General features: G+C 33.0%; 1 protein-coding gene across 50 annotated transcripts in view; it reads right to left on the reverse strand.

Moving 5' to 3' along the window:
* Positions 1-15,964, reverse strand: part of LOC106872489 (centaurin-gamma-1A) — a 168,006-nt gene that overhangs the window by 115,906 nt on the left and 36,136 nt on the right. For all 50 annotated transcript variants that reach the window (XM_089364620.1, XM_089364597.1, XM_089364618.1 and 47 more), the window contains exon 3: positions 7,404-7,491. In XM_089364620.1, coding sequence (XP_089220746.1) covers positions 7,404-7,491 — 88 coding nt within the window. The remainder of the gene's footprint in view (positions 1-7,403; positions 7,492-15,964) is intronic.

Genomic DNA, 15,964 nt, shown 5'->3' on the forward strand with positions numbered 1-15,964 from the left:
CAGCCCGGTAGAAATAGCAGCAGGTTTCCCCTCAGAGTAAACCTTACAGTGTTACAAAATTAAGGACAACATTGGACACGGAAGTTCTAGATATATAAGAAGATATGAATATGGCTGTGACATCTTTGATAATAGGTCTGCTCAATCAGAGCTGACAAGTACCCACTACACTCTTGGAGTGGTTGGCATTAGGAATGGCATCCAGCTGTAGAAACTCTGCCAGATCAGATTGGAGCCTAGTGCAGCCATCTGGTTCGCCAGTCCTCAGTCAAATTGTCCAACCCATGCTAGCATGGAAAGCGGACGTTAAACGATGATGATGATGATACATCATTGTCATTTAACATTCAGACTTCACATTAAAAAAAATTTTTTTTTCATGGTTTTTTTAATGATGGCATTTATTTTGGGTTTGGATTAAAATTTTACAATTCAGCTGAATATCTAATATATATGATTTGTAAAAGAATATAAATAAACAATTATTTTCAATTTTATCTATCACAAAATTCTGACATTGATAAAATACTGAAGTTGAAGTAAAATAAATAAAATCGCATTTTTATCAGATAATTGTGAAATCATTAACTCCTTCGTTTTCATAACGTTAAAAAAATGAAATCTTTCAATAAAAATCACAATGAATTAAAATTTACACAGACTCAATTTTGCAAGTCATAAAAGCAGTTAGTGTGACAAATGCAGACTAAGCAACAATGAAATTAATTCAATTCACTAAAATTTTTTTTTCCAAAATTAGGCTCTAGCAGTATCACATAATACCCCCACCCCACCCACCCAATACAAATACCCTATATCCAATAATGCATTTGCCGCAAACTTTAACAAAATAACCTTGTGAGGACTTTGTGTCCCCAGAAAAATACAAGAGGTGATTGACACCTTCGTATAGAGAGTGAGCATGTCTAGTTTAATGATGATAGAAGACAAGATCATTGTACCCTAACTATTGCTGGAGAGAGAGAGAGAGAGAGAGAGAGAGAGAGAGAGAGAGAAAGAGAAAAGAACAAAAATATCAAAGAAAAAATACAGAAATCAAAGGCTTTTGGTGGTATCTGAAAATTGACATAAATTAGATATTAATTCAAAACATTAGACAAAATGATGTGTATTATGTGAATTCCAACCTAGTATTGTTTGCTATTTTTAATGCTATGAAGCTTGCCTGGGGGAGAAATGATTGTTTTGGTCCATCCTTCTTTTCCAGAATATGTTGATGAGACTGGCCTGAAAATTCTATTATTCTTTCCTTAGTATGTTCCTTCTAGTAGGGATCAAACTTTACCCATCTTTTGTTAATAATTCATTTGTTATTTCTACATACCTTCACAATGTAAATACCAATGTATCTAAACAAAATAATGGTATTTTGACTACTTTTTAGCTTTCCAACAAACTTAAAGAATAACTTTTAAAACATTTAGGACAAGAAATATGAATTATGTGTAATGAAATAAAAATCTCCAAAATATGACTAAATTCAGCCTATAATTTAACTAATTCACCAATGAAATGTTAATTAATGCAGTTAATGCCATGAACTATTTTTATGACATCTGAGATAAAAAAATTTAAAAACCCCAAAACAACTATTTACCAAAGAAGAAATAGGATAAATAGAACTCTGCAATCTAAAAGACAATTAAATATATAAGCGTGAGAGAAACCAAAGCTGGTAATAGTTGACCAATGGCAAAACTAAACGTAAAAGCTAAATAAAGGAGAGAAAAGAGATTCAATAAGGAAACTTAATAAAATGTAGCTAACTTCATTATTTCTCTTGGTAAATTTTGAAGACACTTAAAAAGAATTATTATAAATTGTAATAGAAAATTGAAAGATAAAAATAACAATCTCAAATATCAGTTTACTACAACTGCCTAAATATGAAACCAGCAAATGTATGGAAGTGTTAATTTACAAAAATGTTATAACAGGAAATACTTCAGATTTGTGCTTTTTTTTTTTTTAAACTTTCTGAAGACCAGAATTCTGTTTAGAACCTATTTTTATAATAGTAATATCATGCTATTATCAAAAATTCAATTTTCATAAGTTTTAAATTTGTTTCACCAAGTGATTTCACCAAAGGAAGAGAAACCAAATTGCAAGAAATATTGTTTGGATATGAACGAAAAAGAAAAAAAAACAAAAACATTACTATTTGACCACATTAAATGCAATGAAAAGAACAGCACAATGTATTTAGTCCATCTGAACTCAATTGTATTTCATTGCAATGAAAGGAAATCCATTTCAGATAAATGTCATTGAAAAATGTAAGAGGATCGGTTTTCTACTTACTTTTAACAGAACCTAATCTACTTCTGCTGATTCTTTTATTCTTGTTTCAGTCATTTGACTGGGGCCATGCTGGAGCACTGCTTTAAAGGGTTCTTTTTTAGTCTAAGAAATCGACCCCAGGACTTTGTAAGCTTAGTACTCGTTCTATTGGTCTCTTTTGCCTAACCACTAAGTTATGGGGACGTAAACACACCAACATCGGTTGTCAAGCTATGGTGGTGGGGACAAACACAAAGGCACACATAAATACACACACACACACACACATATATATATATATATATATATATATATATATATATATATATATATATATATATATATATATATATATATATATATATATATATATATATATATATACACAACAGGCTTCTTTCAGTTTCTGTCTACCAAATCCACTCACAAGGCTTTGGTTGAGGCTAAAGTAGAAGACACTTGCCCAAGGTACTCTGCAGCAGGAATGAACCTGAAACTATGTGGTTGGGAAGCAAGCTTCTAACTACACAACCACATTGAGAGATAATTTTGAAAGAATACACAACAAAAGCACCCAATCTCAAAATAGCATAGAAAGCTGCATTTTTTTTTTTTTTTACATCTATAAATTGCTTGCTCATATTTAAACATTGAATTGTCTTAGTTATCTTAACACAAGATATCATGATGAGTTTGATATCCCTTAAAGTTTTATATCCCAACCAGTTTGATCAAGTAGCAGTCCAATTATTTTTTCTTTCTTTAATCGTCTATATGAAATGAAAATCATCAATGTTTTTGCAGCTATATAAACAGAAAAATATCAAATGCCATCCCTCATTTAAAATATCTTCATTCAGACATGCAGTCTCTTTCAATGGCTAGAGAACAAGCAGTATGTGAACTGGCAGCTGATGGAGAACAATTGGCCATGTCTTTAGATATGGGTATGTAATTATGGTTTTTAATATCAGTCTGTGTGTATGAGAGAGAGAGAGAGAGGGCAGACAGACAATGAGTTCATGTCAATACATGCACACTCAACCAAACACCTTGTCTCTTTATACATCCCTATCTGGTACAATAAAAGCAGAGATAAAAGAGTTTGAGAAAGAGAGGATGTATTTTCGAGGGAGATATTGTAGATATTTATTTTAATGCATATAAAAGATAGGGGTTTAACTCAACTTCACTGGGATAGGAGCCACCACAAAATGGGAAATCAAATTAAATTATGGTAGAACATTCAGTTCAAGTTCTAAAAAAAAAAAACAATCAAGTCTTTGTGCATATCCCTATTTGTAGGTAATATATCCCAAGACTTTCCTCTTTAAAGAAAATAACTGTCACTATATATATATATATATATATATATATATATATATATATGTCAGTAAATAGTGGGGTTGTGTTAACCGCACGTGGAGAAATAATAAGAAAATGAAAAATAATAATAAGGCAGAATGCTAAACTGGAAGCATATTTTAATAAAGATTTCTCTAACCGGCTTTCATTGTGAAACAAATTTTCAAGAAGAGGGAGAATGAAAATGTTTTTTACAAAGAAGTACAAAATGAAAAAAATAATATATAAAAGAAATAATATATAAAAAAATAAATATACCAATACATTAGATTGTCTTTGAGCTTTTGAAGTTCAATGGTAATTCATGTATATAATGGTTGGAAAAATAAGGATGCATGAGAATTGAGAATTGTGTTAGGTTTAAAAAAAAGGTTAAAAGTTTGTGTTAAGCAGGAAGTGTGGTGTCAAAACAGGAAGTGTGTGTAAGGGGAGACAAATGTTTTTAGTTGGAGTTAGGAACTCTTTTTTCCAACAGGAAGTTTATGTCTGTTCCTAGAGACAATTTGAACTAATTCATAAACATACCAACATCAAATAATCCAAATCAGAAGACAGCCATTTTAGGCAATTCTACTCAGTATTACTAGAATTACAGAATATTTCCAAGATATAAGCATAATATTTTAGCACTGCTATGTTTAGTTAGATAAGTAATAAATAATGAGTTTGAGTCCTTGAAATGTAATTAAATAAAATTAATATTTCAATGAGCTGAAACATTTAATTAACAACTAGCAAATGGCATGACAACCAGTTAGCACTTGTATGGCGATGAAGATATATTAAAACATTATCAGTTAACAAACATATAATTTGGATTCTATCAATTCCTCAGGTTTTTCTATTGCAGTAGTGTTATCAAGCCACAGATTAGAGAATTTTAATTCTTCTTCTAGATTTAAATCCATGAAAATTTAAAAGATTGGGGGGGGGGGGGCTGTATAATAAAAAAAAACAACTTTAGGGAAATTGTTTTTTCTTATATATATTATAATAATAATACTTTTAAATGATGTCAGCTTATAGTTTTATTGTGAGCAATTTAAACTTACTTATGAAATTTTACTTTCAAAAACAAAAAAAAAAGCGATTAACAAGCCTTCCATAGTAAATCTATTTGAAAGAAATAGCTATTGGTTTTGACGAGCAAGTAAATATAATTAAGACTGAATATAGTCATTTCTTCAATGTCTTGTATTATCCATAAAATTATAAGAATCCCCCCACCCACCAAAACCCCTTAAACCATTTATAGAAAATACCTTTCTGAATAACAAATTCTACATATTAATCATGTAATTTCAAATTTTCTAAAATACTTATAAAATAATTTTAAATTACAACTTCTGCCCTCATGATTTTTTAAATGTACAAATATTAAGAGAGACATTGATGAGGTTCAATGACTAAATTAATTTTAAAATGTTAATCATAGAGAAATGGATATACTTAAATTCTATCATTGGTGCATTATTTTGGTGTATTCTGAATGCATTATATATTCCCTAATTCCATTTTATGGCAGGAAATTAAGTTAGAACAAACAGGAGACAACTCAGTTCAGTGCCAAACTATTAAACTATTGAGCAGTTTTGAAATGGTAATGTTGTGGAATTTAACAGCTATTTTCAGAATATTTTTTTTAAATTCATCCAAAGATGAATTTAGCTCAAAGATTCTAAAATATAACACAAAATGTTAATGAATTTTGCTTGAAATACTAATTTATAAGTGGCTATGTTAATTAAAAGACACAAATAAAAATATAATTATATACTTTATTACATAAGGTAAACATTCGTTTGCATTACATAATACTTAAGCTAAATTATAAAATACAATTTTTGTTTTCATTCAACAACAGGAAAAAAAAAGAATTAGGTTAAAAAATAATGCTTCTTCTTTTAATTTTTTTTTTTTTTTTTTTAAAGAAAGGAAATATAATTGAGCTTTCAGAATCCCAATATATTATTTATTAGTTCTAATTTAATTGAATTTGATGAGATGAAATATTTGTGACTATTTCAAAGAGATCTGAAATGAAAACCTTCATACATTAAAAAAACAAACAAACAAAAAGGTATCTGTACATCTCCACTATTACACAGCCAGACCCCTTATATTAACAAAGAATTTTATGAAAAAGATATTTTTATGTGGCACCATCACCACTTTTTTTTTTTATCTGCGGCACCAGCACCAACAGCAACACCAATTAGGTTGCACCTAGATTTTAGGACATCAATTCTATTGTGATAGGCAAGTCTTTTTGAGCACAGCAATGTGCCACATATTTCAGTCCTCTGTCATCTCCTTCATAAGGCTCAGCATTTTGAGATCAGCCTTCAATATTTCGTCCTGTCTTCTAGGGGTCTCCTTCTTCCACAACTTCCCTCCACTTTGAGTGATCTGCATTTCTTTATGCAACTGTCCTCACCCATTTGCATCACATGATCAAACCAGTGCAGTCCCCCCCCCCTTGCACACTGCATATAATCCTTCTTATGCCTGATTTTTCTCTCAATACACTAGCATTCATTCTGACAAACATATATACACTTACACTGCACATCCAGCAGGGCATACCAGCTTCTTTTTTCTCTAGTCTTCACATGTCCTCAACATTCAGGGCCCACATTTCATTACCATACAGCATTACTGTTTGTACACATGCATCATAAAATCTTCCTTTCACTCGGGAGGAGAGAAAGACCTTTGGCTGCCAACAGAGGTAAAAGCTCTCTGAACTTTCCCTATCCTATTCTTACTCTAGCAATTACACTTTCTGGACATTCTCTTCCACTGCTAATTAGGTCATCTAGGTTATAGAAATTATTTACAACTTACAGAGAGCCTCTGGGATATTTGAGAGAAACAGTTTCCCATGTATCTGTAGTCTTTATGACTCTTGTACATCTCCCACATACAAACACTACTTTCTCTGTTAACCCCCACTACCACCACCACCACTGCACCTCTTCTGTGTCTTATATCTTGCACTAGGCACAGCAAATGGAATTTCTGTCTACACCTTTCCTACATATCAAGCAGGGCCATTTTCCAGAATGAGGAACGGTCCTATCTGATTCTTATTTACTAGGAGCTTGGTCTTCACTAAGCCAACTTTAAAACTCTTTGATTCCAGGTTTTGGTTCCATACCTGGCATTTCTTTTCTAATTCAGTTACAGATTCTGCTATGATGGCAAGATCATCAACATATAGTAGTTACCATGGACAGCTGGTCTTGAATTCCTCTGTTATGGCCAAGAGGACAATGACAAATAGGAGGGGACTGAGAACTGAACCTTAATGAACACCCACCAGTACACTAAATTCATCACTGTACCTATGGCTAACTCTTACCTTACTAACAGCACCCCTGTACAAGGCCTGCACTGCTTTCACAAACCGTTCATCTCTCTCAAACTTCTCAGAGACCACCACATCACAGAGTGAGGTACTCTGTCAAAGGCTTTCACTAGAGCAACAAATGCCAAGTATATTCAATAAACAATCCTTAAACAGACCCAGTATAGTATGAAATATAGATACTGTTGAAAACAAAAGAACAAGAATATATAAGAATTACATTCAGAAAATGTAATTTGTTGCATGTCTTAAAATGATGCTTTTGCAGGGGAATCCCCCGCTTCTTCTGATACAAAAATAAAACTCAGGTTATTAAATATTTGAGAGTAAACTCTATCAATAATTTTTAAAAATAATCACTCACCCTCAGGTGATTCCTCCTGCATATAAGATCCAGTCAAGTAACGGTGAACCAATGCAGACTTGCCGCTTTGCACACTACCAAGAATACCCTGCAATTGTACAAAATTATTAGTAGCTGGTGATACTGGTCTTCGTTTTAATAAAATCTTATAAAAAACACACATTCAAGTGAAATAAATAAATTAAATATGAAGAAACAGTAAAAATGAATAATTTATAAAGCAAAATAGATGGAGAAATTCTCTTTTTAAAGAAGCACTTCCACTTGTGTAACTTAAGCAATGATTAGGTTTGTGTTGAATCTCTTTTCAAAATGTGTAATACTCCATTTTTATAGGAAAAACTATTATTTTTAGTAAGTTGAGTGGTGCATAAAACTACTAAGTTGTATAAATTATCTAAGAGATGATTAAGAAAATATCTTCTTTCAACAAACTTTCAACAGTAGATTAGTATTTTAGCAAACAAAAATTTATTTGATACTTTATTTTGAGATTAAAAAAAAAAATCTGACTTTCACAACAAGCACTGGAAAACAGATAAGAGGCTAAGCTTAGTAAATATAGAAACATGGTTTTATTTGATAATGGGGGAAATAAGTCAGAAACAACAGTGAATGTTTTATGTCGATGTGACCAAAGAAAGAAGGAAACTGGTTTACTAGGGGTAGCAGCTAAGTAAATAAATATGAAAAAACAAGGATATATTGTGAAGAGACAAACCAAAAATTAATTGAATCATTAACCTGGGATCTCCTATAACTTAGAAATTAAAAAAAAAATTGACTTTGTGGTGAGATCTGAGAGGATAGACAAGAGGTAGACATGCCTCTTCAACTTTTCTTCCAACATAGAGATATATTTTGTTTTAATGCAAGGTTATTAATGAATCTTTAATTAGAAGATGCATTTAACAATAAAAAAAAAATAAGAAAGATTTCTGGTATTCATAATCAATATATTTCTGAGCTATGAGTGACCCTGTAATGATGTAAATCTATTACAAAAATTAAATCAATATACCTCGTTAGTCACTGAGCAATATGCTAATTCAGTGCAATGCTGATTGTTTGCAGCTGCTTATTTAGTATGTAAACTAAATGTATTGATAATTAAATGAGTTAATCAACTAAATATTTAATGTAAAAAGTCTAATACAAATTTAGAGACTTGAAAATTATATTTTGGATATAAGTGTAAAAAACACAGAAAATGGTGTAATATATGATATTTTTGTTATAAGGGGAAAAAAGGCTAAAGACATATTTTACTTTTGCCCAAAGCAAATCAGAGATGTGAGAAGATTTGGATAAACTTCCATCTCAACTTTTGATTCAAGACCAATTCGTTCCTGTCTCTAAAGTAAGCCATTAATGACTGTTGAATTTAGACACTATCAAAGTCGGTCTTTATATCCTAAGTCTCTCACCAGTACCTGAAAATCCCTATATATGTGTGTGTGTGTGTGTGTGTGTATACAGCCATTCCTTTAATAAATATATTATAAAATGTTGACAAGTTTCGTCCTTGTTTACAAAAAATGCAACTCACCCTAATCCATAATAACGTTACAGGCGAAAACCCCTGGCAACAATCTAATTAGTAAACCATTTAAAAGCTGAGTTATTATGTGTGTCCCTTAAAATAATTTGTATGAAAACTGAGTTTTCTTTGTGTATCAATCAATGACAACTAAGATAGCATCAAATGCTTGACAGTTTGTAGACAGTAGTATCTGTCAATGAGATTGGCACTATTGGATGTTTTATAGAAGCCCTAAATAAATAAATGCTTCTTATATAAAAATAAATGGTTCTGCAAGTTGTCATGACTGAACAATACAGCAAACCAAGAGGCAGAAGCAGATGTTCTGCATGTATTTATTCATTTTATCACCATCTTTCAACCTAGAAATGTAAATAACACTTATCAAATACAAATCCTTTGATATTTAAAATGCTTGTGGCTAGAATACTACGGTTTTCTTAAGGAAATTATTACTTATGAGGGACGCTGAGAGTAAGGCTAGAAATGTAGGTGGCAAACAACATATAACTTCAGTAGAGTGCAAATTTGCTGATATTCAAAGCTATGAGGATGAGAGACAAGAAATAGTTTGACTCATTAGACAGTTGCTTTTATAAATATCATGAGGTCATTGTTCAAAGAGATACAAGTTCATTTGTTCTAGTGACAGTAACAAGACCAATATTAAAAGCAGAGTTTAGTACAGTTATAGTTAGTAAAATATGAAGACAACAAATGCTGAGATGGCTAAGCATCATACTATGTCACAACTCCACATGTAATTTTAATTGGTGAATCAGGAACATCTTGTTAGCTCTAATTCTTACTGAAGAGGCAAAAGGATTCTAGCCATGCCCATTTCAATATTTTAGGGTTCTCAAGATGGTATGGAGTGATTTAAGGAAGATTTCACAGCTATTCAAACTGTCTCCTTCATTGGCTTGGGATTAATGAGGTCACATAGGAAGGTGTTATCTCTGCTGACTGGCATAGCAGTGTTGTCAGCAATTGCCACAAGTATAAAGGGAACACACAAAAGAGATGTCTGTGCAGAGGTGTTAAACTGATGATAGCCAAGTTATGAATATAGTGGTGTCACAAACTGAGGTTGGCTAAGATGTTGTTTCAGAATATACTGTAGTGTAGAAGTAAATGACACAACAGGAAGTTCTTAGCTTAGAACAAATAGAACTTCTTTTCAGCTCTTAACAGAAAAACTCTTAACACAGCCCCCTATACTGCGACCTGTTAAGTATTGAGAAAGTAGATGAATTGGCTATGAGAAATTTAAGATTGGTATGAGGATCTTCTAAAAATGGTAGGATAGAATTTTTTGAAAAGGTACAATTCACCAGGGCTTTGTTCCCATCTCTTATGTCTATTTATAGTAGTCCTAGGAGCAATAGACATTGAAGATTAAGATTGGATATCTTCAGGAACATCTATGAGCTAACAACTTGGTTCTCATAACAGAATATGTGTGTGTGAGAGAGAGAGAGAGAGAGAGAGAGAGAGAGAGAGAGAGAGAGAGAGAGAGAGAGAGAGAAGAGAAAGAGAGAGAGAGAGATGCTAAAAGAGTTTTTAAATTGAAAGACTGGTCAGTGGTCAAAAGTCCTAAAGGTCATCATGACAAATGTCAAAGTTGCAATTGATAACAGAAAGTATAAAAACTTAGTGATCTTGCTTGTTAAGTATAAATAGATTTGGTATGATTCAACCTCATGTATAAAAGGTTAACAAAAGTTATACAAAAGGTGCACTGTGATTCCAGGCAGACTGTTGGTCTTAGTATCTAAAACCACATGTAGAGAAGTCATTAATAGCAAGGAGTGGTGGCACAGTCATGTTGATGGTGGTGATAGTAACAACAACAGAAGACATAAGTAACAAACAAATATGATTGAGGTAGCTATGGCTAAAATAAGAAAGAGGAAGCAGTTCAGAAAATGTGAAAGATATGCAAAAACTTAAGAGAAAAACAAAAAAAAAAAAGGAATTTGATTATTATGGCTATGTAATGCGAACTCACATCCAAAGTAGCGCTAAGAAAGCAGCTGGGCACTAACGGCATTTATTGCAAGAGTGAATGGACAACACTTGGTGGTGGTAAAAGTACAAGAGCTAGAGAGAAGTAGTACCTTTAGTAGCAACAGACCAAAGAAGACATGGCAAGAAAAATAGAGCTCCATAGATGATGCAGGCAGAAAAGAAAGGTATACACCATGTTGTAGTATGGTGCACATCCTGTTGCATTCAATTATGCCATCACAGACAAACAGATGTTAAGATAATGACTATAAAGTGAATTATGTATAGTAATTATAGTTTAAACGTTAGCCAAACTTAGTACACGAAAAGAAAGACAAAGATTTAAAATAAGTTGAGACTTCAAATCAATAATCTGAGAATGAAACTCTAAAAACTACAACTAAATTGCAGTGAGAGAGCTTCCATGAAGTAACTCAAGCTGCTAAAAATAGCAACCAAATCTCTTTCAACTTGCACTTTAGCATTTTAAGTGAAGAAGAATATATTGAACATACAAAAAATACAGGATGGTTACAAATAAGAATACCTTGATCAGGGGCCTGGTGGATGCAAAATGTAAGAAGTCTGATGAATTTCTTGATGCAATACTAGGCAGTGGCTTTCTGATCTTAACTGACTGGAAATGTTAACATGTATATGTTTTGTCTTGATGTAAAAGACGGGCTACAGCAAATATTCTGCTCAATACCACAGATTTGCTTCTCATTTGCTTGATCATAACCAGTTGAGCATGTCTCTTGGTGGCTGACTATATGTGCATCTCTAATCATGAGCAGGAGTAGTGGGGGAGCATCCATGTGTTGAGAGGAATTCTTTGGAGTTTGAATAATTCACCCCTAGAAACATGGGTGGTTTGTTCATCATCTTTAAATAGCCCTTATTCAGGGACCTTTAGAGCAGGATGAGCTACTCAACCTGAAGAAAATTTTCACTGGGCCCCACCTGCAAGGTGATTTAGATATTTCTGCAGATGCATCGGACTCAATGTGTGGTGACACATCATCGAGGATGATATCCTAAGACCATCACAGAGTGGGTGTTGACAGCAGGTTGATTTTCTGACTCCATCAGAGTCAAAAAAACACAAGCACTCCAATCTGATCAGAGTTTTCTTGGGATAAGGTACAATGGCTAAATGGTAGTACACTACCAAGGTGATGTATACAATAGCTACTTCTGCCCAGCATTTCAGAGACAGCTTCCCTTCTGCCCATTCCTGGGTGAGCTTGGCCACCTTGACCATGGCCTCTTCCCAGTTCTTATTCACCTGGAGATCTGGTCCAAACCTAACTCTGAGCACTTTCACCAGACACTCTATCCAGCAAGAGAAATTGCCACAAGTCAACACGGACTTGTTTTTTCAAGAGCATAGTTGCAAAACAACAACAACAACAACAACAACAGCAGCAGCAGCAGCAACAGCAACAACAACAACAACAAACTACATGATATTCCTCCCTACTAGCACTTGATATTACAACCACTAAATTCAAAGCTCTCAGACACTGAAACCCATCCAGAATATTTAAAAACAAATGTCATCAATATATAAACCTTAAAGATAAATGACAAAATATTTCAAACACTTTGGAGATTATAAAACAGTAAATGCGACTAAAAAGAGATTTCAAATGTATTCTATAGCATTTTCACTGAAATGCCAGTAACAACAACAGCACATATAACATTTTAAGTGTATATGGTAAAATTAAGAAAAATAAACTCCGATAAAGAAATTAATTGCTATATCCAAACCTTGTTACACAGCAGACAAAAGACGGTTAGGTACAATAAAACAAATTTATGTAAGTTCTTACATATCACAATTTTCTCCCTAAAAATAAAATGCATTTTTAACCAGTTTTTAAGACCTCTTTTTGTATTTTGGTTTAAATAATATTTCATTGGGGAATCTCCAAATTTAATACACTTTTATTCTTTCCTGCCAGTGGACTGTGGCCAGATTGCAGCAAATCAGAATACTTTACAACAATAAAGATGAATCTAAAATAAAATTGCATGCATTAAAAGTGAAAGCATAGGGAAGTGATGACAACCACTAAATAATGATGCAGAATGTAACCAGCTTCTTTCTTTCTCTCAGGTTTGAGAAGATCTTTCACATTCAATGAACTGCTTTTCTTATTTTTTTTAGCTACTAATCTTAAAAACCATAAACTGGAAAATTCGAAATGTAAAGGTTGGCAGTAAACATTAGCGAAATGTTTTTTAAGTGTATAGAAACACAGTGTACTGAGCAGGAATGTGAGTTCAAATCAGAAAAATAAACAACCCGTGGTCGTCAAGAAGTTCTTTCCAATCTTGTTTTGAGCAGTAAGCCCCTAATGAGTAAAGAGGATCTAAAAATTGTAGCAAGAGCAATATGTTTGTTTCTCTTTGATATTTGGTTTTTGAAAATTCTATAATACTAAATGCATTATTATATATAAAAAAAATTTTAAAAAAAAAAAAAATTAAAATAAATAAACTCAATTTTTGGAGTTAGGCACATTCCATTAAGAGGACCACTGCCATTAAGGCCTGTTTTTGAATTCCAGATTCCAGATAGAACATAACTTCCAATGTATTTTATCTCGTACTTTTCTTCCTTGTCATCCCTTCAATTTTCTTTCTGCCGAAAATTGCCTGTAAATCCTCACATACCTATCTTCACTTTCTCCTCTGGATTCCAATCCGAAGCTTACTTTGTTGAATAGTCCACTGATTTTCTTAATATATGATCTATTTGTTACCATTTATGTCTTGCTATTTGTTGGTTGACAAATTCCAGCTTGGCTTTACTCCAGAAGTGTTTTTGCAATTCTTGGTTTCTGGAAATCTAATGCTTCAGTTGTCTCTGAAGCATTCTTTGTAAATATTTGGAGCTTCCTGAAGATATTTGTATTCATTCACCATGATTTGACATCCTATAATTTGATGGATTTGATGTTGCAATCCTAAATCTTCAGTTAACATGGCTGGGCAGAAGCTCTTCCAAATCTCACTTCTGTACCTCATATTGTGGACAGCACGTTTCCTAAGCATGTAAAAGGTTTCGCTTCATTTCTATATGCGATTTTTAACCATGATGGATCCAGGGTTACTATTTTGAATTTCTGTGATCTCTGTTTTCCCAGCATTAACCCACAGTCCAATTTTTACTGCTATCTTGTTAAATTAATCTGTCTTTCATTGCAAATCTTGAATATTCTGGGTTATGTCTGTATTGTCTGGGATATATCTGCACTTGTGCCTGCTCTATGCCTGTTCTTTTACCATTGTATTTCAATATCATCTAGAAAATCGTTGGTAATGGACTTCTTGCTTCATTCCAAATTTTACCTCAAAAGGTTTCCACAATCTCTCATTGTATATCACTTGATAATGAATATCCTTGTTGAATGATCTTAATGGTGGTGATACAGAGTGCATGTTAGATCAATCCAAAGCATTCTTGAAATCATTGGAGAACAAAGGGAGCTTACCATTCCTGCAGCTGTTCATGATAATCTGGAGTGTATGAATCTGGTCACTAGGATTTATCCTTCCTAATTCCTGTTTGTGCTCTTCAGCAAGTTTTAGTCTCCCAAGAATGATCCTTGTGAGTAGCTTGCTGAATATTGAAAAGCACAATACTCACTAGGTTTTCTATTTTTCAGCAGTTTCACCAGACAGTTGTTCTTTCATTTGATGGGCAGTCTGAGTATGTTAACATACCTTCAGATGTAGGGACTGTGGTAGCCCTATTTTGTAGGGGCTATGGTAGCCTGTATTGCAAACATTTAAATGAATGTAAATGTCACTGGATATTTGCAGCACAACAGTAAAGTTGTACATGCAAAGAAAGAATTAGTTTTGTTTTTTGATAAAGATACCCCAAACACACTGTTACAATAATTACGAGTAATAAATGTTTCTATAAACGACTCAAATAAAAACTTAGCTTCTGTTTTCTGACAACAAGTGTTCTGAGGCTTTTTAAAGATAAGGCTTACACTTACACGTGTGCTCTTTAATGATAACATAATGAGTAGATAGTACTGCCTGTATCAAACTTATTACATTTCCTGCATTCTGTAATGTATGCTGAGTAATTGCTAAACATTTGACAGGATTTCCATATTTAGTCTGGACTGCAAATCCATTTTTTAAGCAGGCATAGATAGCTTTTATGGAAAAGTCCTACAGTGAAAAGTATGTTTAGCCCATCTAATCACATTGATTCACTAGCAATTATGTATAACTTACAAGACCTTATAAGTAATTTTAATTAAATGTTTTAAGTGAATAATTGGGGTGAGTGGGAGATTAACTGCATTTAAATGTTTTTCTAAAATTTATATTACTCTCAAAGACGATATTACTACTTTCAAACTTCAAAAGCTATCTGTACAGACAAAAGATTTAAAAACTTGCTTCATTAACTACTAGCTTAAAAGTCACACTCTGTATGGACTTTTAAGATAGCTCCTGTGGGGCTGCAGCTCAAAGCTAAAGAGAGCTAAATAGCATGACTATAATACGTCTATAATGACTATATGCTCCAGTGGTGTTTGATCAGAGGTTAAGGGCAGATAAGAATTAACTCTGTAATGCAATCATTCTATTGTTCCAGTCCCAAGTTGAATTCCAACTGTTGGCCAATTTGTCCCAAAGTTCTTATCTTGACGTAAAATTGCAGAGAATGTCATTTATCCCCCACTTGATCTCTGACATCATCTGACAAACACCTACCAAGATGGCGTGAATCAGCTTAGCTTTACCAGCTAGAAATAGCAACCCAAACACTTTTAAATCAGATCCCAATGTTGGATGTTCAAGAACCAGGTGAAAGGCAAATTTTCAATCCTGGGATCATACTGATTCCCAAAATAGTATATGTCTATGTAGAGCAAATATAGACTGAGATACAGGGGTCCCAGCTGGACAGACAGAATTTTGCTTCTATTATTATGGAAGAGGTACATTTCAGACTTTTCAGTAAATA

The sequence above is a fragment of the Octopus bimaculoides genome, chromosome 16 (assembly GCF_046866305.1).
Source record: "Octopus bimaculoides isolate indiv1 chromosome 16, ASM4686630v1, whole genome shotgun sequence".
Lineage (NCBI taxonomy): Eukaryota > Metazoa > Mollusca > Cephalopoda > Octopoda > Octopodidae > Octopus > Octopus bimaculoides.